Source organism: Myotis daubentonii, chromosome 8 (genome assembly GCF_963259705.1).
Source record: "Myotis daubentonii chromosome 8, mMyoDau2.1, whole genome shotgun sequence".
In the NCBI taxonomy this organism is placed as follows: domain Eukaryota; kingdom Metazoa; phylum Chordata; class Mammalia; order Chiroptera; family Vespertilionidae; genus Myotis; species Myotis daubentonii.
This window is the reverse complement of record NC_081847.1, coordinates 12,275,896-12,299,249: the sequence shown is the minus strand read 5'-3', so window position 1 is coordinate 12,299,249 and position 23,354 is coordinate 12,275,896. Positions and strand designations below refer to the sequence as shown.

Genomic DNA, 23,354 nt, shown 5'->3' with positions numbered 1-23,354 from the left:
CACTCTTGTCAGCAATTTTGAATAAAGAAACAAAACGTTAGGTTCCCACAGCACACATTCTCCCCAAGGGAAAGTGAAACATGGTGGCCTTTGCAGGTGTTAACACAGATCACCATTCGGGGATTTTCAGCCTGGGCCCTGCTTGCGTAGGGCTGCGGCATCCCTGGTCTCCACCGTGTAGGCGCCAGCAGCAACCCCGCCCCCAGATGTGGCAACCAAAAATGTCCCCTGACATTGCTCGTTATTCCGTGGGAGGCAGAATTGTCCCTGCTTGACTGTTCTAGATGATGTAAAGGGTGAGAGTTTTAAATCAAGACTCATTGCCCTAGCCGGCTTGGCTCAGTGGATAGAGCGTCGGCCCGCGGACTGAAGGGTCCCAGGTTCGATTCAGGCCAAGGGCACATGCCTGGGTTGTGGGCTCAATCCCCAGTGGGGGTGTGCAGGAGGCAGCCAATCAATGATTCTTTCTCATCATTGATATTTCTATCTCTCTCTCCTTCTCCCTTCCTCTCTGAAACCAATAAAGAAAAGAAATATATTTAAAAATAAAAATAAAAAATAAATAAATAAAGACTCATTTATTCAAAAATCATCAAATATGATAGCATTTACTTTAATTTATTTGTTGCTAAAAGTTTGGGTAAAACCTCTTTGTTGTTTGCACACTGTTTGCTTTAACTAACGTGGTCACAGTACAACAAGGAGCAGTGTCCCAGCACTGTAGCTACATGTTCGTCACCAGGCCTTGCTCTTGATTATCTCCCGCCCATGGCTGACCATAAGTGAACCATAGATCCACTGTAACAACCTTACCCCTTGGATTGCTATGTCGGCCATTACGACAACATGGCTGGTTGGTTTTGTTATAGTTTATTGTGATAACATGGCAGTAGTCCCTACTTTCCTTTATAACTGTTTTCACTCAGGGTTATTTGGGCATGAAAAGCAGCGTATGACTTGACATTTTCATTTGGCATCAACAGTATCATCCCATAAAGACTGACTGGCAAAAAGTATAAGATGATGCAATGTCTTATTTGCTCAGCTAATCTAATTATAAACTATCCTCACAGCCATGGTAAAAACCAGTTTGCAGAGCATTTCCATTTCATGTATGTTTGTTTTCTGGTTTCCTTCCTTCACCAAATAGTGTAGGATGTTCTCTTCTTATTTTTGGCAGGCCTGTCTGTTACCCTTTTGGGACCCTGTGCTTCCTGGAAAACAGTGTGCAGAAAATGATTGTGTGTGTTAGACTGTGGTCATGCAAATGGCCACATTGATTTGATTTCAGTATTAACTGTAGGCGTGTCAATGTAGAACGTGATATGTATGTAGGATTGGGATTGTTGTTTAGGCAGGGAAAATAAACCAGGTGAGTTTAGCTTATTATTCCAGAAGTATGGCTTACGTCTCTCCTGAAATCCCTACTAAAGGTGCTGTTTGATTTCAAGTGCTTTTGGGGCTCATCCATCTCTCTCATGCTCTGCTTAGTTCTCTGTGTTGATCATTCTGTGGAAAAGCCAACTGGACTGTCACAGGGTCACCCCAATGACTTTCATAGATTTTTCTTCAGGTTGCCTAGCTATTTGTTTTAGGAGGTCCCAAGGGCACTCTCTCTCTTTTTCTCCCTTTCACATACATACACAGCTCACTCACATCTGCCTTCATGGCAGTAACAGCAACTAGGACAATACGGCCATGTTGCTGTTTGGTGCCCATCCAAGGCATGCCTCAGTTGGAATCCTGGTGAAAGACCGCTTTCTAATTAACTCTTCTTTTCAGGTCGTATTTTTCTCTTTAATAGGATAACAGGAAGTAGTGAGCTTGTGCTTATTTTTTGTTTTATTTTGTGTTTCTAAAACAAATTTTATACAGGAAATGACAGAGCAGAGTGTGGCATGTTACTGTAGATGCCTAAGAGTTCTCAAAAGTAAACATCGGTTGATTGACACTTAGGGTTGCCAGAATGCCTCAGTTGTAGAGTTCCAGAGCCTTGGTCTTTACCCAGATTACAGAGCTTTATTAGGCTTAGTGGGTGCTTGCTGTATGGAGGTGGGATTTAGAAACTCATCTTCCCTGCCCAGGAAACATGAAAACATTGGCCTCTTGGTGACGGGCTTTTCTGTGTCTCTGCTCCTTTATCCCATTCTCTCTGCACTTGCCGTGTTGGGTGCTCATGCCAACAAACATGGTTTTGAACTTGCCCAGACAATCACTTTGTTTCTGGGGGTCTTAAGGAATGACAGGTCTAATTATTTGACCCGTGGGAATAAACACATCCTTTAAAGGTCTTCTAAAGTCTTGCTTTCAGCTGCCCCACCTATTTTGGCCAAGCATGGGTCTTGCCTTTCATTAATGTTTCTGTGTCCTGAGAGGCAGAATTGCCTCGATGCTGACAGATTGGCCCCATTCCAGAGGTTAGTTTATCTTTGGCAGCTCATCATCAATATGGGGGGAGGGTGACAGGGGTGAAGCAGGCCAAGAATTTCAAACAGGCCTGTGTCCAGGCTCTTAGAAAGTCCTATTAGCCTTCTGTTTGGGGACCGTGGAGTTAGATGTCGTGTTGGCATCGCATGCTGGTGTTCTTGATTTGTCTGTTTTTGCTTTGTTTTTTGGTCGTGTGCAGATTTAGCAGAGCAGGATCGATGGGCGTTTGTGGTTCTGTGTTCATCATCCTCAAGAACCTCCTGGCTCCTCATTGCCCAGGTGATGGATGCCACAGGTTCCCAGGCCTGCGGCCAGAGTCACTGTGGTCTAGGGCCTCCTTTGGCCCCATCTTCCGCTGCTCCTCTGAGATGGGCTTCTTTGTAGTCAGTGCCTAGGAATTCCTAGACGTCCTTCCAAAATACCGCTGTCAGAGCCTGCTTCTTCCCCCGAGCCTTCTCTGATCTCTTTCCCATAACCTCAGCCAGCCTGAGACATTTACCCCTTCTGAATTCCCAGGGCACATCCATAGCGTTTTCTCCTCAGCACTTCCCTCTGGCCGTCTTGTCACTGCTGGGCATGAACAGCCTGTCCTGATAGACAGTTGGCCCTGGAGGGACTCCCTCCACTTCCTGTGGCATTTCAGACACAGCCATCCTTTGCCTCAGAGGAGGTGTTGAGTGGGTGACTGCATGTTGAATTACAAGTGTCTTGAATTTGTACCATTTCCCAAGGAGCTATTTGCACACACTGATACTTCATTCTATGGAAACCATAACATCTTTGAGGTTCCATCATAGACAGCTTAGCCCTCGTCTACCAGCTGTTTTTGACCAGAACAGTCATCAGCAAGCAGAAATGATAGGCACTGGCGCAGAAATTTAGCTCAAGCAAAATATGCCATAAAATGTGAGTCAAATTCTTAAACTCTAAATGAAACCAAATCTTTGGAATTTTACTTGCTTTAAAGAAAAGGTTATTCAAGACCATAAAGTAGTTTCTGAAATTATTAAGCTAAAACATCAATAGTGTTTTTCTGAACTGAAGCAAAGCAGAATGAAAGTGCAGGATGCGGCAGTGGATGATCCCATGCCTTGGAGGAGCCCCTCTCCAAACCTTTGCTGAATAGTTTTCATGTAGTATCAGCCCTCCAATCTTTCAAAGTGTTTCGAATGGTCTCTTCTAGCCATGCTTTCAGTTAGCCTATTATTTTCCCCAGGGTAAGGTGTCTGCACTATGCCAACAGCACTGATCAGATTCCTAGCAATCTTTAAAATGGTTACATAAAGTACTTTGTGAGAGACTGAACATTTTGTGTAACATGGCTTCCCCTCGTAGGTGATAGGGAAAGGATCTGACCCATGAAACACCGCACTGTCTGATTACCAGGGAGCTGCTGGCTTGGGAGTCTGTACCCTGCCTGCACAACTAGCCGTGATTAGATCTTCACAGGCCCCTCCCTATCTCCCCAAAGGGAAGGGAGGTTATGCTAATGGTGACTTCCAAGGTCAGAAAACCTCAGGCCTTTGGGTTTTCTTCAAGTTCATGGAAGGTACTTCGAACCTTCTGTCATAGGAAAACAGTCATTTGCTCACAGTAATTCACTGTTATTTTCTCCCCTAGTTAAAATGTGCACAGTACTGGCCACAAGAAGAAGAAAAAGAAATGATCTTTGAAGACACAAATTTGAAATTAACATTGATCTCTGAAGATATTAAGTCATATTACACAGTACGACAACTAGAATTGGAAAACCTGACAGTAAGTATGGCATGTACTTAAGTATTTCACACGGTTATTGGATGAGATTTATTTTTCTTTGGGTGATAATTACCCAATTCCAATTTTCCTGGTTTTGTATACCCTGAGCAAGATGTGGTTTTGGCACTATGGTGAGCAGACCTTACCTGCTTATTTACCATATCATCAGAGGTGTCTTGAGTGGCAAGGGAGGGGTCTTATATACCTCTTTTCCTATGGAGCTCGCTTACTCTCTCTAAACTGGAACATTAGGCAACACCAGTTCTTAGGAGAGGGGAGTTTCTTATCTTTGCAGCTATAGAGGATTGAAAGGTCAGCCTGCAGGTTAAATACCAGCAGAGCATGCTGCCTTCTTTCATTGTCTGTGGCCTGTCTTCTGAAGAGAGGGGAAAGGGTCCTTTTAGGGCTCAGCCCAGTTTCCTATGATTCATAGCCAGTGTAAGTTTTCTAGGTGAGGTCTTAGGTTTATTTGTTGTGGGAAGAATTGATAATACTGAGGGCTGGCTATTAGTAAAAGGTGGTGCTGGAACATGGCAAGACACTATGCTAAGAAGCAGCACCACAGAAGGCCCTGCCCCTGAGGATTCTGAATCACTCACCTGGAGCCATCTCTCTGAGGAGCCCATAGCTCAAGGCAGCTCCTGGGGACATGCCCAGTCGAGGTGGTCAGCCACTACCTTCTGGAACTAGTGCTTGGGGTTGATCCTGGCCCACCATAGCAAACTGTCAGGCTCTGGGAAAGGGGCAGATGGCTCATCGTGTCTCAGTTTTCTGACGGTTGGAGGAGGTAATATATGTGAAGTGTTAGAGCAGCGCCAGGCCTAGAGCATGTGCTTAGGAAGGGTTAGCAGTGCTGTGGGATTGAAGTCACATGGGATCATTCTAGGAGCAGCACAGATGACCAATTAAAGACAAAGTCGGGGTGGGAATCACATGGATTGGGGCTTCCAGGCAGCATTAAAAAGTAAGGATCTGCGTCTGAGTTACGTTTGTTGCTTAGGTGCTCTCCAGTCATCATGACTCCAGCTGCTGAATTTAGTAGTTGAAGTAGGTGGAGAGCATAGCACAGGTCACTGTGAAGTAGAGAACAGGTTAAAATCGCGTGGCTTTTGAGGAATGCAGCAGTGTGGTTTATCTGAGTGCACTCTCTCTTCTCCCTCTGTGATAGCTCAAGCTGTTGGCCCTGCCCTAGCCATGCACGGAGGCTCAAGGGAGTGATTTATGGAGGGGTTTGATGGAGGATTTTCAGGAGTAATGTTGGCAGCAGGCTGGAATGCGCCTGAAGGATTATGTAGTAGACTTTTTAAAATGCTTTTGAGCATTTGCAAGCCCGACATATTAAGAGTGACTTCTGGTAAACTCTTGAGAATAGTTCTCCTGCTTGCTGAGGGAAACGGAATTTGGATGGAGCAGAAGAGGTTTGTGCTGTGTTGGCGGTGGAGCAGACACAGCCGCTCAGAGGCCTCAGTGTTATTAGGAGGATCTGTGTGCGCTAACAGGTGTTATTTTTAAACATCTCTTCTCGGACATATGTATCTGTTCAAGCACAGATCGAGAATGAATTCCTTGAGAACAAGCTGGGCAGGTGGAGGGAGAGTATAAACAAGAGATAACCCACATCATCTTCAGGATTAAAAGAGATAACTCGCCTTTGGCAAACTATTAAATATATATTAAGTGCTTTTCTTTCCCCAAAAAATAGAAGAGGCATTTCTTTTTTAAGCCAGTAAAATATTAGGAGATCATTTGCTAGGGAGGAAAGAATGGAATTGCTTAATGTCCTATATGATAAAGAGCTAACATGCTAAATAGACCAGACGGAACTTTCTGGAACGACCTTCCGTAATGACCAGTGGGCAGGGCCACAAGGGCCAAGCTCTTTGCATGAATTTCATGCACCAGGCCTCTAGTGATTCTATAAATTACTCTAATGTCATAGGTAGATTTCTCCCAGTTCTGTAGAAAGATAGCAGTGTATGCAATAGCTGGCACAGGGTTGAATGTGGGTAGTCTTTTCTGATTTTAGGTCATTGGTGTTTATTGTAGGTCCTTTCATTTGTTTTCATCACACTAGGGTCAGGGAAAGTTGTTAATAACTAGGTTGTAAGCTCTGGAAGGGCAAGGGTTGTATCTTTACCTCATGGTGGCTGGCACATGATAGACATGTTGTGGACATTTGCCAAATGAAGGAAGACAGTGTTAATAAATGGGTCTCTGGCCTGAAGCCTTTTTCCATCAGCTGCTGTCCAGGTGACCTAGGCACTGCCATGGTCCTTGGCACTGCTTTGTAAGAGACCCTCAAGGCTGGCATGGTTCCTTCACACCTTCTTCCTATGCCCACTTTTGCAAGGATTGAAGGCCTTACTTACCCAGTGCCTGGTTCCCATGTACGGTGTGCCTTTAGCTTAGAAAGCTCTTAAGTGCTCTCTTCCCAATCAGGACTGCATTTTGATCATTGCTACTGGAGATCAGGTGTCCATTCTGGGTCTGGACTCTGAGGCTCAGAGGAAGGAGCAGAGCTAGAAGCAGCACCAGAAGCCATTCTTCTTTCTGCTCCAATGGAAGCAGACTGGGCCGGGGGAGAAACACCTGGGGACATGGGCCAGGGTCCTCCTTTCAAAAGTTACTGAAACTGGCCCTAGCTGGTTTGGCTCAGTGGATGGAGCATTGGCCTGCAGACTAAAGGGTCCCTCCCAGGTTTGATTCCGGTCAAGGGCACATGCCTGGGTTGCAAGCTCAACCCCCCAGTAGGGGGCCTGCAGGAGGCAACCGATCAATTATTCTCTCTCATCATTGATGTTTCTATTTCTCTCTTCCTCTCCCTTCCTTTCTGAAATCAATAAAAATATATATATTTTAAAAAGTTACTGAAACTGGCTCTGAACATGGTCTCGAGTCAAGCCAACTTAGATTGAAACTCCTGCTCCTCCACTTAATGGAGGGTTGGCCTCTGAGCCTCAGTCTCCTAATCTGAAAAATGGGAATACATGCCTTGAACCAATGTGCTCAGCACTAAAATGAAGTCAGTGCTCAGGATCATCTCTTCAGCTGGGTATTGAGCTACATGTGGCAACCTCCAGTCTTTGGAGGTGAAGTTGGTTGCCCTTTTTTTTCTAAAATGATGATCCTCTGAGATGTCCAGATAGTCTGATAAAGCCCAGAGTTACCTAGAGCTGATGCCACATACACACCATTTATGTGTTCACTCTTTCATGTGAAACCTTATGCTGCTTTATGGCATGGTCATCGTGGGTGGCAGTGCAGTGTCACTGTGGGGCAGAGAGAAATCAGTTGTAATGAAGACAGCAGAGGTGAGAGGGATAGTGTAGAAGAGGTTCCATCCTAAAGGAAGTGAAGTCAGAGCTGGAGCAGCCTGTGGTCCTGTGTCAGGCCCAGGGCCCGGCACCTCGGTGCTTGGTATTTGTGACCTGGGGGGCTCATGGTCCTTGGGAGAAAATCTGAGAATTAAAGCTGTTCTTAGAGTGAATGGAGGCACTTCGTGCTTACTTGGAACCTGTGATTTCTGTACAGATAATTCTCTTAGAATCTGCATGAGTATTTTTCTCTTTCAGTCTAAAGAAACTCGAGAGATCCTACATTTCCACTATACCACGTGGCCTGACTTCGGAGTCCCCGAATCGCCAGCCTCATTCCTGAACTTTCTTTTCAAAGTCCGAGAGTCGGGGTCACTCAACCGGGAGCACGGCCCAGTCGTGGTGCACTGCAGTGCCGGCATCGGCAGGTCGGGGACCTTCTGTCTTGCTGACACCTGTCTCTTGCTGGTAAGGAGGCCCTTGAAGAACCCAGGAAAAGAAGGGACCATTTGTAAACTCTCCTCTGGCCTGGACAGCTTCTCTGTAATGTCTCTGCAGCAACAATCTTTGATCTTCCCTTTGTAACAACTTCCCTTCCGTAAAAATAGCTTTACCCCAAATAGCTTGGTTCAGAGGGATATTCTTCATTTTAAAGTGGAATCTGAGAAGATCCAAAGAATCCCCTGTCTCTCATTCTTTCCCACCTGTTTACATGGTTCCAATGTTGCTGCACTGGCTCCCATTTTCTAGACTCCTGCCTTCCCTGCTGTGATTCTTTTCTGAGTGGGCACTGGAGAGTTGGGCTGGCTGAGTTGTGTCTCCTATCTGGCTTTTAGATGGACAAAAGGAAAGACCCTTCTTCTGTTGATATCAAGAAAGTTCTGTTAGAAATGAGGAAGTTTCGGATGGGACTGATCCAGACAGCAGACCAGCTCCGTTTCTCCTACCTAGCTGTGATCGAAGGTGCCAAATTCATCATGGGAGACTCTTCAGTGCAGGTCAGCATTGCTTTTGCTTTCATTGATTTCCAGTTTTTGTCTGTGAAGAAGGGAGCTGTCCATTGTAAAAATTCACACACTGTCATCTTCAAGTGTATGTCTTAGAGACCTGAGAAGCAGAGATAACTCCTCACCAAGCCATCACCTCTGCTCACTGAAAGGGGACAGATTTCCTGCAGAGCAGACAGGCACAAACACTGATGGGGCTCCATTTGCTGCTTTTTCCAGGAGCAATGGAAGGAGCTCTCGCACGAGGACCTGGAGCCCCCACCTGAGCATGTCCCACCCCCTCCCCGACCACCCAAACGAATCCTGGAGCCACACAATGGGAAATGCAGGGAGTTCTTCCAAAACCACCAGTGGATAAAGGATGAGTCCGAGGAGGATAAAGAAGATGGCCCCATCAAGGAAGAAACCAGAACCCCCTTAAGTGTCCCCTGTAACATAGAAAGGTAATGTGAGATGGTCCTGGCTTATTGGGGGTGAGGAGAAATGACCTTCTGTTTCAGAAACCCTGTGGATGCAGCCTACTGTTGGCACACAGTGCTTCTATGTCCTTACGGAATGGAGCCCCTGGACTGTCCTGCTCCTCCCCTGGCTGGAGGAGTCCAGGTACAGAGGCACTGGTTGGCCCTGGGAAGTGACCAACTTCATTGGGGTGCTAGCACCACCTTGTGGTGCTGGTTGGTATCAGGAGTCCAGCGTGCTGGGCATCCTGCCCAGTGATGACAGTCCCCTCCCCCAGGCTTCCAGCCAGTCCAGAAATGGGATGTCCATGCTTGACCATGTACCTTCAGCCCCCAAAATGGTCTTTTTGGGAACTTAAACTTGGTAATCTTGACCCAAGTGGATTGCCATTTTGCTTCCTTATAGTTGTTTATTATTTTCTTAATCCTCACCCATTTATTTATTTTTTTCATTTATTTTATTTTTTTTTAATATATTTGATTTTTTTACAGAGAGGAAGGGAGAGGGATAGAGAGCCAGAAACATCGATGGGAGAGAAACATCGATCAGCTGCCTCCTGCACACTCCCCACCAGGGATGTGCCCACAACCAAGGTACATGCCCTTGACCGGAATCGAACCTGGGACCCTTGAGTCCGCAGGCCGATGCTCTATCTACTGAGCCAAACCGGTTAGGGCCACTTATTATTTTTTTTAAAGGGAATGAAAGGGAGGCGGGGGAGAGAGAGAGAGAAACATCAGTGTGAGAGAGACACATCAATTGGTTGATTCCCATTGTTGCCCCAACTGGGGCCAGGGATTGAACCTGCAGCCAAGGTACATGGCCTTGACTGGGAATTGAACCTGCGACCCTTTGGTCTGCCGGCTGACATGGTAACTATTGAGCCAAACCGGCAGGGCTGCTTCCCTTATAGTTTAACAAAGGCTATCCTGTCCCATTGATGCATGTGAAGTACTGAGATAACTGGAATATAGCTCTTGGTCTGTGATCTAGACCCTGTTGTTGGGAAGGCGACAGGAAATTGTAGTGGGAGCCTGTGGTCAGTGATGTGATGGGTGCACGCGGAGAAGAGGCACTCAGCCTTCCCTGAGTGTCAAGGAAGGCTGCCTGTAAGAGATGGCACAGTGGAAACTAAGAACGAATGGGAGTTAGCTCCAGCCTGAAACTAGGGAGGCAGTGTCCTTGGTACCTGCTGTTTTGGTGGGTAATTTAAGATGAGTGCACATTTTTACCCAGAATTTGTGTGCTTCTAGAAAATTAGCCTACAGTAGTTCTCAAACAAATGTGCAAAGATTGTATAGGAAGAGGTGTTTGTTGCGGCATCATTTCTAATGGGGAGAAATTAGAGATGAGTCAATTATATACCCATGGATTAGGTAAATCCTCTTTCTCCCTTTGTCGGGATGCTCCGCAGCTCTGAAAGAATGGAACTGGCGGTTCTTATGTGGCTGGACATTGGAGTGGCAGTATCCAAGAAAGCGAGTGACCATGTGTACCCCACAATCAATATCTCACCCAGGCACCAGTTCTGACTCATGGACCTGAGTCCGCAGGTCCTTCATGCACTGGTCCTTATCACAGAAACACCACACTTGGTTCTGGAGAGAAACTTGTCCCGTGGGCCTCCCAGAGCAGGTGCCTTGTGATGTGCTGAGTATCACTGACCTCAAGGACGCTGTGCCCGGTTTCCCAGGGCCTCTGTTGACATTCTCAAGGTGGGCCAGTGTGCTCCGTCTGGGGGCTCACAAAGGGCCAAGGATGAGAGAAACAGGCTGCAAATGACTTACATCACATTTGTGTTCTGTTATTTGTGGAGAGAGCAGTGCCTTTCACATTCTGTGTATGAAGATGCTGTGTAGGGAAATAGGGAATTTGGGAAGCTAAAAGCCAGAGGGTTCCAGAAAAAATGGAAGTTGTACCAAGAACATAAGTGCTGCTGGGTACCTGTGGGAGCCCACATGCCCATAGACCTCTGTGCTGCGCCAGGGCCGGGTAGGGATGGCGCTGCAACCAAGTGCTCCTGCAGCCTCCTCCTGTCTCGCGGGAAGGTGGTGCTTCAGGTGGTTTTGTCAGGCACAAGATGCTGCTGGGATGGGAAGGCCCTGGATGCATGTGTGAGGCCGAACTTCTGTGGCCCGGGCCTCCTTGATGGAGGCAAGGGTGGAAAGGAGAGGCCTGGAGCAGGAGGGGAGTGGAGAAGAGGGGCCTGGCTTCTCATGGGCCCATGAGCCTCTCCTGACAGCCCTGGAGCAAGAACACTGCACTCTGCCCCCCCTGGGTCACCATCATGAAGGCAGCTAGATGACTGGCTGCACACAGGAGGCCTGGGAAAGGGTCCCCCTGGCAGGATTGGATTAGTGCTTGGGATTCAGGCCTGAGAGAGGTGGGCAGGGGGTCAGTGGGAATGTGTGGGGTCTTCATGTCAACAGCGACAAAGGCCCTGTGGGTCAGCATCTGTCAGGGTGCCCTGAGAGAGTGTGGAAGCATGTGGGCCACACCGTTGCCTTCCCTGATCTGAATGGAACATTCTCCCATACAGCAGACTCCAGGGCAAAGCTAGCACTTGTCTTGACGCCAGTGGCTGTACTTCTCAGACCTTTCCCCACCCTCCATCACTAAGGAGTCGATAGTTCTCCTGAGCTCTGAGGACCACCTGAATCCCTGGGAGGAGGCAGTGATAAGTGGTCCCTAGACCCATGTCAGCAACACTAATCTCTGTCTGTATACATGCCACTCACGTTTTCCTAGAATTCCCTCCCCCCTCCCCCATAATAGTGTCTTTGCCATTGTTTTCCCCAGAGTGAGTAACCCATCTCTGCCCCTCTCATTCCTCAGCACGAGTCAAGACACTGAAGTCAGAAGGCGGGGCATGGGGGCAGGTCCTACCCAGGAGGAGCCGCCGCCACCCCAGGAGGAGCAGGACCAGGCGTTGACTCTCTGGAAGCCCTTTCTGGTCAACATGTGCATGGCCACGGTCCTCACGGCTGGCGCGTACCTCTGCTACAGGGTGTGTTTCCACTGACGGGCGTGCTGGTGAGGCCATGTGTACAGAGAGCACTGGCCAGCGGCCTGGCGTTAGCAGTCAGTGCTGTGGGAGGGTCTGAGCCAGTCTCAGAAGAAACAGATCAAAGGTTTTAAAGTCTGGAACTGTGAAGGGCTGACGAGAGAAGTGAGGATTGATGCACTGGGGTTTTAAGGAGCCCTGTGGTCCCAAGAATACAAGTGTCTAATCTCAGGGCCTTTACCTATTCAGGAGTAAGTAGAGAAAATGCCAAATACATCTCTTTCTCTCTCTCTCTTTTTTTTCTTTTTTTCATTTTTTTTCATTTGTTTTTGGGGGAAAAATAGAATTACAACACATTGTTGTTTTTAACCTTTATAAAAAGCAGCTTTTTGTTATTTCTGCGGGGAAAAGACTAGGCACTTATGAAACTTTCTTATACCCTTAGCTGGTGTAGCCTGATACACAATGTCTATTGGATTTCCCAGGGAAAGACTCCCACACTTTGAGGAATGTAGAGTCCTCTGCAGAAGAGGGTTTAAGGTAGGGACGCTGACTTGCTCAGTCACTTCCCCTGCTGTGCGCAGAGCTTGGCCAGGTCCTGCCAGCTCTCCCACTTAAGAAGGAAAACAACAAAAGGCCGTCGGCAGGCATTAAACCTGGCTTGTGCTTTTGCTCAGGGTGTCCCCACTGGTTTTCCCTCATCCGTGTCTCCATTGATCCCTTGTAGCAGCCATCTTGCTCATGTCCTGCCCTCAGCACCCATCCAAAAACGGGGTTCTTGAGGACCCTGCCTCAGGGTCAGAGGTCACCACAGGGTGGGTGGCCACCGGCTTTTTACCCTGCCATTGAGATCCAGAAGGAGCAGTTTCCACTTGATTTGGACTGTAAACGCCATTTCAGTAGACACCCACACCTGGGAAGTGAGTTGCTGTTAAAGCAAGGGGAAGGGAGGATCAGCTTCAAAACTCTGGTCATGGAAATAACCTCACAAGACTTTTATCATTTAAAAATTTTACCTCTTTTCAGGTGACCATCTTTGAGTGTATCAGATGGTTTAGTAACACACAGTTTTTCCTTAGGGATGATGTTTGGAAGGGGTGGGGGTGGCCAGGTAATGGCCAGGGTTTGGGGGTGGCCAGGTAGTGCCAAGTCTGCAGCTCTGCTGGGCGGGTCTGGGCTCAACTGAAAATGTTTGGTTTCATTCCAGTTCCAGTTCAACAGCAACACATAATCTGACCCACCTCCACCCCACTGCCCGCTCCGCTCACAGAGCCCGCACCTGACTAGCAGGCAACGTGGTAGGTAAGGGCCAACGCACAGCGTGGCCAGTTTGACGGGGCAGATGTTTGCCCTGCACTGAAACTACCCTCCCCAGCTGTTGGTAGTTTGAAACTACCCCTTTCATTTTACTTTCCCCCCCTCCCCTTCTTTATGTACCAAATCCACAACCTGTCTTTATGAGGAGAGCAGAAGAGGGTCCCATGCTGGTGGCTCAGAGGAAGGTGGCCTGTGCTGGGCGGCACACGGCTTTCCCCGGGAGATTCTGCGGAGACTGCGTGTTGTGAGCCTCTCCACTCCATATTTATTTTTTTATTTTTTCCCCAGAGGCATCCATAGTGCACTAGCATTTTCTTAAACCAATAATGTATTAAAACGTTTTGATGTCAGCCTTGCATGAAAGGCTTTCTCAAAAAGTACAATAATAAACCCTCAGGTAGTGCTGAGAACGTATGACTTTGCCATGAGCCCACTGTGTCAGAGGAAGGAGGACAGCTGTGAGCAGTGGGTATTTCATGACACTGTGGGTAATGTGAGAGGAGGTTTGGCATTTGTTTATAGAGCAGTGGGGTAATATATAACGAACACTTGGATATTTAACATACATGACAGGAGATGACTGTCCAGTTATTCCCCGCCCCAGTTTTACCTACTAGACTTTATTCTCCATCACCGCTTTCCCCGTGGGTATTAGAATGCATGTTCAGTCTTGTGTCCTGATCAAATACCACATGCTTAAAATACTTAGATCTCTGCTTATAAAGTGTCCTCGTGTATAAGTCAAATTTCCCCTTGCATGATCAGATCATTACGTGCTGTGGTTCCTAAGACTGTTGCTGAACTATTCGCTGTTCAGCACTGGAGGGATGTTTCCAGTAACAGATACTGGCCTAATTCCTGGCATGAAACTCTGGTGACTTCCTGGTGAGGTCCGGCTGGGTCCCACTGTAACTCAGACATTCCAAGGAGATGGGAAGCCATAGTCACACCTCACGCTCTGGACGTTTAGGCAAGCAGGGTCCCCTGCACACACACCTTTGGGATCAGCCTCCACTATCCCAGGTGCACACTCTTCTTGAGAAGACTGTGATTTTGAACCAAGGCAACTGTTGGAAACCACACTTGAAGCAACCTGGATGATGATGGTCCCTTGGAGTCAGCCGGCTGCTGTCTCAGTCGGGAGGGCCTTGCTGAGAGAGGCCTGTCTGCCCCTGCCCTTGAACCCTGGGGACTGATGGTGCTCACGACTCTTCTTGTGAGGGGAACTTAAGACCTCCACATTAAGTGGCTTTTTTAACAAGAAAAAAAGGCAGCTGTAGCTCATGAGCTGCTCTTTTGCCAGCATTTTCACATTTTGCCTTTCACGTGTCAGAAGCCCGTACAGAGAAACTCTGTGGTGGGAACGTTTGAGACGTCGCCCCGCAGAGCCTGTGGGTGTGGGTGAGGCCGAGGCGCCAGGCTGTGAGCATTCTGAGTTGGGCTTGTTGTTTTTGAAGTCCTGTATATGTATGTAGTAGTTTGAGTGTGTATATATAGTAGCATTTCAAAATGGATATAATGGTTTAACCTATCTTTGGAAAACAGATGGCTCTCCATCTTGTTACACGTATGTTAGAGAAGTAGCGAGCTGCTCTGCTATATGCCTTAAACCAATATTTACTCAGCGGGTCATTATTTTTTACAATGGCCATGGAATAAACCATTTTTACAAAAATAAAAACAAACAAAAAAAGCGAGGTGTTTTGGTATAATACCTTTTCAGGTGTGTGTATACGTGGATGCATGATGGGGTGGGGCGGGGGGCACGTCTCAGGGTCTTCTGTGATTTCACAGAACTGTCAAACTGTACAGTTTTCCAACTTGCCATATAAAAACGATGGGTTTGCATTTTAGTTGCAACAATAAAAATTTTTTTTCTAAAGAATATCGATTTGGGGTGCTTCCCATTTCTTTGCTTAACTGGGCCTAAACCAGAATGGACAACCCTGCTTTCCATCCCTGCTGATGTGAGGCAGATGCTGTCAAGCAGGGTTACAAGTTTCCACATGTAGGAATCACAAGCCCTCCACGAGAGGCACGGGGGCATTTCCTGAGCGGGAGTTCATTAAACACGTCCTGCCTCAGCCCACTTCCTTCCGCGGAACCCACCTTTGGAACATAGGGCCCTTGGATAACCTAACAGACTTGCACAAGTTGTTTGAAAAGCTGTTCAGACCTCAAGAACATGCCTCTTAACCAACTGCCTGTGAGACACTGGTGGTTACCGCATCTCGGCACCTCCGTACGGTCATGTTCGACGTAGAATTGACATGGAAATAGTAAGATGTGCAAAATCATGTAGTCTTCCTTTTTTGTACAAAATAAATGTAAATCTCCCCTAAAGTGATTTTTTTGGCTTTTTGTTTTGAAATAATTTCAGACTTGCAAAATGTTGCAAAGAGAGTGCAAAGAATTGTCTTACATCCTTCAAGGCTTTCTGGCTGTTTCACGGCTGGCTGCTGAGTGGACTGTTTATGCTTGGCCTCCTGGCAGGATCCTGGAAGTGGGAAACCAGCACAGTCATGGTCCTGTGACCACACAATACGCACTGTGGCGGCCAGGATGATAGTGCCACACCCACGGTCACTTCAATCTGTTTCACATACCAAAAAATGGCACCTAGGCTTTTATGAAGAGGTGGAATGCCAGTGTGGAAAAAACTAAATTTGTGACTTTGGAACAGAAATCAGATGGGGCCAAAGGCCATACCTCATGGTGTCTGGGTAGGAGAGGGCGTCTGGGAGCCTTAAGAGAATCCTCGGGGCACTGCCTTTCCTACACCTGCTTGTGTGGGAGAGCCCACTCCACATTGTCACGCTGGAGCAAGCGCACTCGGGGACAGGAGGGCAGCTTCCCCCAGCGGGATGTTTGAAAAGAACCACTATTTACTTTTTTCAGATAAAATGAAACACCAATAAAAATTGTTCTTTTTAATTGAAATTTCAGAAAGTTCAACATATAAACAAATCAAATAAATACTAAGTTAAATCGAAAAACACAAAATATATATAGGAAACATAAATGAGAATGTTTAAGTTACAGAATTCTCGGATGCCATTGTTGATAGCCACATGCACAACCCAGGTTATCTTGACATCATTAACACAACAGCTCAGGACACATTCGAGTCTTAGACTTAACAGGAAACTAACTTTGTGTCTTTAAAGCAACATGCTGTTCAGTGAAATCTCACACCAACTATGGCGCCTGAAGCAATTTATTTAATAGGCCCTAAGCTGACTTGCTTCAGAAGTTGGATTTCACTGTGTTTAGTGAGGTCACAGTGAATGCTTTTACTGACGTGACACTCGAGGCTTCTGCTTTCCTTCGTGCTCTTGAACATGGTGGAAAGACGGTCCGTGGGCAGCGGTCTGTCACCAGGCATGTGGCCCACGGCTCGGGTTAAGAGTTGAATCAGAACCCCTGGCTCTGTACAGTGGAAATGACTGGACCCACTGCACTCTCCTTACCAAGCTCATAGGCCTGCCGGCCTCCACAGTCCCAGTATTTGCTGAGCCAGAGGTGCCGAGCCAACTGACTGCAAGGAGACAAGGTCATCTTGGAGCCTTTTATTCCAGGCCTCAACTCCTTCATAGCATGGCTGGCTCTGCATCCTGGGGAACAAATTCTCAAAGCCAAAAGCTGATCGGTTGGTTGAAGTGGCCGGCCTGTGAAGTGCTTACATCCCTTGTGCTCCTGTACAAAAGTCCCACTTGTTCCCTGGGGCTTCATAACTGATCTGAGACTCGGAGAACTCTGGCCAGCTCACACTTCAGGGCGCACACAGCGTGCCCCCATCCTCAGCTCGGCCCATGTCAGGACTGGGCGGCAGCAAAAACAAAGATGCCAGATTTGAGCTCATTGGCTGAGGGTTTTTTTAAAATATTGTGATTTCAACATCTGCCTCCTGGAAAAAGGCTTCTTCTCTTTGTTCTGAGCAAAGTTTGTCCATTTTCTCAAAAGCGAAGCGTCCTTTTTCACCTGTAATATTAAGATGATTTGTCACCAGATTGTTCCCTGCCTTGGATGGCCTTAGCAGTTAACTGACACCTGGGTCTCAGGGGCCAGGGGCATTGGGGTGCACCTAACTGGCCGACTCGTGCCTCGCCCTTATGTCCAAGACAGAGTCTACTGAATCATGTCCCTTGCATCTGCTTTCATTCCCAAGAAACAAACTGGCGTTTGAGGAGGAAATAAAGCACTTCTTGCCACCTTAACCATGAAGGAAACTTGCCTTGGCCAAATACAGTTAAACGGTTGCTAGCAATGGCCATCCCATGAGCTAATTTTCCTCTTTTGAGAGCTGGCCGTGGCTGCTCCAGCACAACCTTGCTAAGGACCCGGGGACCCCGCTGCACATAACGATTGATGGCGCACTTTACCGAATGACAGCGTGGCTTCCCGGGCTGCCGCTCGCACAGCCTCCAGGTCAGATTGGCACAGGCCAGCAATCTGATCAATGCTTTCGATGCCCTGCTTGGGAAAAAGAGGATCCATTAGGAGACTTTTATTATTACTGATTTCAGAGAAGGAAGAGGGGGAGAGAGAGAGAAACATCAGTGATGAGAGAGAATCATTGATGGGCTGCCTCCTGCCCGCCCCCTACTGGGGATCGAGCCCACAACTTGGGCATGTGCCCGGATCAGGAATCGAACCGTGACCTCCTGGTCAATAGGTCGACGCTAAACCACTGAGCCATGCTGGTAAGGCCAGTAGGAGACATTTTAGGTAGCAGGTAGAATCCACTTGTAGAAGCCTGCAGGACCAGCCCTAGCATGGTCTGGGGCCCGATTTTTTTCCTGAAGGCTCTGGGCTGCTCTAGTGGGCTCAGGTTCATCCAAAGCACCAATGCAAGGGTCTCATTTTTCAGTCCTGACACCTGCCAGCAAATAGGCCACTAGCATTGATGTATGGACAGTTGGCAGGCCCATCTTGAAAATGAGAAGATCTGATACCCTCTGGACCTTGCTGCCTCCTCCCTGGTCTCCCAACCATTCCCTCCAGGTCAGACTAGGAGAGGGGCAGTCAGGGACCCTGATTCGGGACCCCTGACCCCAGGCTGCTCTCCAGGGCCAAGGAACAGAGTGCACTTCAGCACCCTTTACTGGGAACCCTGGCTGGCTATTTGATTATAACCAAACCATTCCAGAGTGAATGGGGTGTTTTATCTGTGCTGGACTATTTTTCACCTAGTAAATTGGCAATTGTTTTTTTAAATGAGAATTCTAGATGCAATGAGGTTGAAGCTTTATGCACAAAAATGCTTATAATGACATTATTTATAATAAATGGATAATGAACCTAAATTATCTACGATAAGAGTAGGGGAGTAGGTTAAATTAAGGTGTAACTTGGATAGATCCTTTATAAAAAATCCCAAGGCATTACCAGTCTAACACAAAAAGTTACTATTTTGTTCATGGTTTTTAAACTATAATATCAATTTTCAGTGCCCACACATGCCCACAAACAAAAAGGAAATATGCCAAATGTCGGTAGTTTCCTCTGTTAGGATGATGGGTAATGTACATATGTTTTACACTCTTTTTCCTCTACAATGAGCTTTTAGACATTTTTAATCGATATTAAAGCAGATGATGCAGGAGTTCAGAAGTGAATTTCTGGAGCCGGCTGCTCTTCATCAGAGACAAAGCAGGTGCTCACGGCTGGTGGGGCTGCCGGCTGCTCCTCTCAGGCCAGCTCTGAAGCTCCTTTTTTGCCAGCAGTGATTTTTATTATTACTATTATCTTTTTGGTCCTGGTGGAAAAGTTTTGAACTAACTTTAACCACAAGCAGGCTTCTCCATCACCGTGAGGACAGGTTGAACTCACCCGGAGCTGTTTCAGTGCCATGCATGCAGCTTGCTGGAGTTTCGCATCATTCTCGGTCAGGGCGTTGGTGTAGAAAAGCAAAGCCTGGGGAATGAGGCTGCTGTGAATGAAGGGGGGAGGGTGCCGGAAGCACAGTCCACGGTGCCCACGGCTGGTCCCCCAATTGCTGGCAGTAAGTCAAGCCCTTACCTTTTTCTAAACAAAAATCAGTCCATGATCCATTAATCTTTGGGCCAGGTGCAAAGTCCCGAGATGTATACTACAGTACTGAGCTTCTCTCTAAAAACACTGGTCTGGTGGCAATCGAGTGCGGAAAGCTCTTTTTGTCTAATGTCTATGAAATGCATTCCCGAACTGCTATCTAGAGGAAATGCTAACTCAGGATCGGATATTCGGCCGGGACAACAGAACTGAACACACAGACGGAAAAGCATCTCCCCTCCCTCACCCTCTTCCAGTCACAGCTCTGCCCCTGCCCCCTTGGTCACATGACCATGGACAAGTCACTTCCTCTGGAAAATAAAGTTGGCACTTGCTTCACAAAATTATTGCAAGCACATGGGGATGTGCCTGGCCCTCAGCGAGCCTGAGGCTATAGCAAGGCCCCAATATTGCCCTCCTTGGGGGCTGATATCTTAAATCTAGAATAGTCTCAGGTCCAGGAACCTAAAAGGCATAGGGGTCCAATTTCTTGGTTTTCAAAAAGTGGACTGAACACAACCAGCCAGCCACACGTTAATTGCAAGTAAATGAGGATGACCACTGGAATTCTAAGAAACATGCACGTGACATCGCAAAGGCCAAATAGATAATGTTGCTTTAGAAACACTGAGGTGAGGGAGGTGGGTGGCATGTGGTTCCTCCCAGGCCTGGTGCTGCCGATGGCAATGGCGTGAGGAGAGCTGTGTGCATCTTTGGAGCATCCCTAAATCCAAATACCTTGCGGCAAGTGCAGCCCCCGTCACACACACCTTGGTCTTTTCCGAGAGAGAAAGCCTCCCTTCCTCCACCTCCCACACCTACGGCCAGGAGGCTGCCACCTCCCCTCATACGTACCTTTTCCCGAAAGCTCTTGTCCTTGGCTGCGCTGGCCAGAGACGCGCTGGCCGCCCTGCACACCTTGGGAGGCCCGTCCAGCTGGAGCAGGGCCCAGGCCCTTAAGGTCTGGGGCAGGGGCTGGAGCTGGCGCAGCCGCTTCCCCTGCAGCTTCCTGACGGCCTTGGCCTGCCCCGTGCACTGCAGCTCCTCCACGAGGGTTACTGGAAGAGACGGAAAAGTGAGCCCGGGGTCCCCTCTGATGGTGGCTGGGCTGTCCAGCTGCAGGTTGGTTTGGCCATGGCATTAGTCATGGAGAAGCAAGTCCCAGATCAAGCCCATGTGGTCACCAAGGCCCATCTGGACTGGCTTGAGCAGGGCCTCCTGGAACCTCTAGGAAGGCTTTCTAGCAAGGGATCCAGTCCGCGCTGAAAACCGATACAGCCCCAGCCCAGACTTCAGGGTCGCAGACCAGTCGCGCTTCCTGTCATAGCCAGCTGTGACTTCTGCTCTGTGCTGAGAGAAGCCTTCTTCCCCTAGAGCTAATCTCATCACAGAGGCTGAATGCGGGGTCTCATTAAATTGGGGTTCTTAAAAGAACAGCTGGAGGGGAAAGATGCAGTGGTTCTGCAAAGCTGGCTTCCTGGAGCTGGGACAGGGGCCTCCACGGCTGGATCTCAGCCCCTACCTTCCTTGGTGAGCTGGGCAAAGTGCTTCTCCAGGTCTGAGACGCTCTGCCTCTGCAGGTAACTGTGAAACTGGAACCAGGTGACAGTCTGCTCTTCGGGGAGGCCAGCTCCGGGGAGCAGCCCGCTGCAGCTGACCACCTGCTCCAGGAGCCTGCGGCACGCTGGCAAGGAGACACGCACGGGGCTGTGAGACACGGAGACCTGGCCCCCTAGGAGCTTCTTAGCTGGCGAGGCCAGGTCAGCTTAAAGCAGTGGTTCTCCACCTTCTGGCCCTTTAAATACAGTTCCTCATGTTGTGACCCAACCATAAAATTATTTTCGTTGCTACTTCATCACTGTCATGTTGCTACTGTTATGAATCGTAATGTAAATATCTGATGTGCAGGATGGTCTTAGGCGACCCTGTGAAAGGATCATTCGACCGCCAAAGGGGTCGCGACCCACAGGTTGAGAACCGCTGGCTTAAAGGCTTTCTGAGGGCATGTGGGTGGGTGTCCCTCGCTGCACCGCCTGTGCCCAGGGAAGGAGGGGGCTCCAGGTGGGGTCGCACGCAGGCCCCGGTGTGGGTGGTCTTGGGGGCACAGCCACATGGCTGGGGCCAGGACTGGGAATACGCAGGCAACTGAGCAGCCCAGGTGGGGGTCAGAGCTGCTGACAGTCGGCCAGCTTCTGGAGTATGAGTGTCCCCTCCAGCTGTGAGCAGGAAATGCTGTGCCTTCTGAGCCCACCCTGCAGGGCAGATAAAGGCTTGCCTACCTTCCATGAAGGTTCTTTCTTAACCCTTCAAGGTTCTGGGGGAAGCCATGGACCCTGCCCCCAGGAAAAGGCCCAGCCCACTAACTGCAGGCTCACAGGCCCCTCGTTCTCCCCAGCAGAAGGAGGTGTTTGCAGTCATGCTGATGCCATGAAGACACTCAGGGCAGCTAGCTGGCGGTGAGGCCCGCTGTGGCCTCACTGAAGCTCAGAGACAGGGGGACGGGGAGTTACCTATTTCCAGTTGTCCTGGGTACTTGCCCCGGACTCTGTGCAGGAACGTCTTCTTGAGCTGGTTCAGGAGCGTGGGGGCGGGGCAGGCCAGGACCCCACCGGGCTCCGTGCACCCCCTCCACAGCCACAGGCAGCCCTTCCTCCGCGCGGCCTGCGGAAGGACTGAGAGCCCAGGCTCAGACCCGCCTGCGCGCAAGAGCGAGCAGAGGGCCCGAAGGTTTCCCTCCACTGGGACTTGAGGTCGGGAGCTGAGGGGTGACATGCAGTGTCCTTTTCCCACACTCCACGGTGACAGAGAGACGGCAGGCAGCTTCAGCTCTCAGCACCTCACCCGGGTCACCACCCACAGTCCTCACAGCAGCCCGGGTGACTCCTGTCACCAGCCTGTCCTCATGGACAAGGGGAGGCCCCAGGGCAGAGGCCCAACCGGGGTCACAGCTGCTGTTTATGTGAGCGCACGCTGTGCGCCTGGAGTGTGTCCTGAGGATTCCTTCACCGACCCATTGCTCAGATGGGGAAGCTGAGGCTCAGAGGCCCAGAGTCACCCAGCTGACCACAGAGCAGGTCCCTCTTTCTCCAAGGCTGTGTGGCCTCCCTTCCCGCCCCCACAGTGTCTCTGAGCCCAGTCCAGCCAGACACCCCGGGCTCCGGTTAACTGGACGTCAGGAAGGGAGAGGAGCTCGCCTGCCCTCAAAGCCGGTCCCTGTGCGCCATTCACATGAGCAGCCGGTGGTGGCAGGTACTTACTCTCTTCAACAGACGTCGCCTCTCTGACCTTCTCAAAGTCCAGCATAGACAGAGTCTCCAGAACCTGCTTTTGCTGTGCAGCTTCTTCCAGAAGGCTCTCCTGGACCATCCTCGACAGATTGGGGGAGGCCAGTTTCTGGGAAGCAACCCACGTGCTCCAGGTTAGCACGGACACGCCCTCTGATGTCAGTCATCACGACCGTGGCCCTCACCGGCCCGGGCCCATCCTTTCTATCCCTGTGGTAGCTCCTTGGCTGTCCCCTGGGAGTGCCCCCTCCACCACAGTGGCTGAGACACAGGGTCCAACTGGAGCTGCCACAGGTGGCCTTTGCCATCAGCAGGGGCCAGCCTGCCTGAGAGCAAAGCCAACCCACACAAGAAAGCAGAGCTGAGAGGGAGAGGCCCAGGCGTGATGGCGTCTGAAACCCTGGATCCAGCCGGGCCTGAAGCCCACCTCTGGGCTGGTCAATTCTATGAGCCAATGGATTTTCTCTTTGGGTTGAGCCAGTTTGGATTGGAGTTCTGGCTTCTGCGACTGAAGGCGTCCCAGCCACTGCCTTTGAGTCAGGGCTTGGGCTGCTTAAGAACCACATGACTCCCCCAGACCTGGCCCGATGCTTCCCCAGGGGAACCTTCTCAATCTCAATGGCTCTCAAGGTGCGGGCCTCTGGCCCCTGCACCGTGCTCCCTGCCACCGTCAAGGTCAGCCCTTTGCAGAGAACTCCCAACCCCTCCCGGGCCCCCTGGCCAGTCCCTCCCTTTCCACCTCACCCCCCTG

General features: G+C 49.2%; 2 protein-coding genes across 9 annotated transcripts in view; one reads left to right on the top strand and one right to left on the bottom strand.

Moving 5' to 3' along the window:
• The window catches only part of PTPN1 (protein tyrosine phosphatase non-receptor type 1), a 76,459-nt gene extending 60,830 nt beyond the window's left edge, over window positions 1-15,629 (top strand). For 6 of the 7 annotated variants that reach the window (XM_059705320.1, XM_059705318.1, XM_059705322.1 and 3 more), the window contains 6 exons: window positions 4,048-4,185; window positions 7,758-7,967; window positions 8,336-8,497; window positions 8,726-8,949; window positions 11,801-11,972; window positions 13,177-15,629. In XM_059705320.1, the coding sequence (XP_059561303.1) occupies window positions 4,048-4,185; window positions 7,758-7,967; window positions 8,336-8,497; window positions 8,726-8,949; window positions 11,801-11,972; window positions 13,177-13,200 (930 nt within the window). In that variant the 3' untranslated portion in view covers window positions 13,201-15,629. Of the gene's footprint in view, window positions 1-4,047; window positions 4,186-7,757; window positions 7,968-8,335; window positions 8,498-8,725; window positions 8,950-11,800; window positions 12,221-13,176 lie in introns of all 7 variants that reach the window. The other variant, XR_009454005.1, reaches the window with a different exon arrangement.
• Window positions 15,630-16,201: 572 nt separating this feature from the next.
• Window positions 16,202-23,354, bottom strand: part of RIPOR3 (RIPOR family member 3) — a 64,997-nt gene continuing 57,844 nt past the window's right edge. For both annotated transcript variants that reach the window (XM_059705316.1, XM_059705317.1), the window contains 7 exons: window positions 22,577-22,712; window positions 21,830-21,991; window positions 20,842-21,003; window positions 20,175-20,377; window positions 19,119-19,202; window positions 17,669-17,759; window positions 16,202-17,267 (listed from right to left, as the gene is read on the bottom strand). In XM_059705316.1, coding sequence (XP_059561299.1) covers window positions 17,164-17,267; window positions 17,669-17,759; window positions 19,119-19,202; window positions 20,175-20,377; window positions 20,842-21,003; window positions 21,830-21,991; window positions 22,577-22,712 — 942 coding nt within the window. In that variant the 3' untranslated portion in view covers window positions 16,202-17,163. The remainder of the gene's footprint in view (window positions 17,268-17,668; window positions 17,760-19,118; window positions 19,203-20,174; window positions 20,378-20,841; window positions 21,004-21,829; window positions 21,992-22,576; window positions 22,713-23,354) is intronic.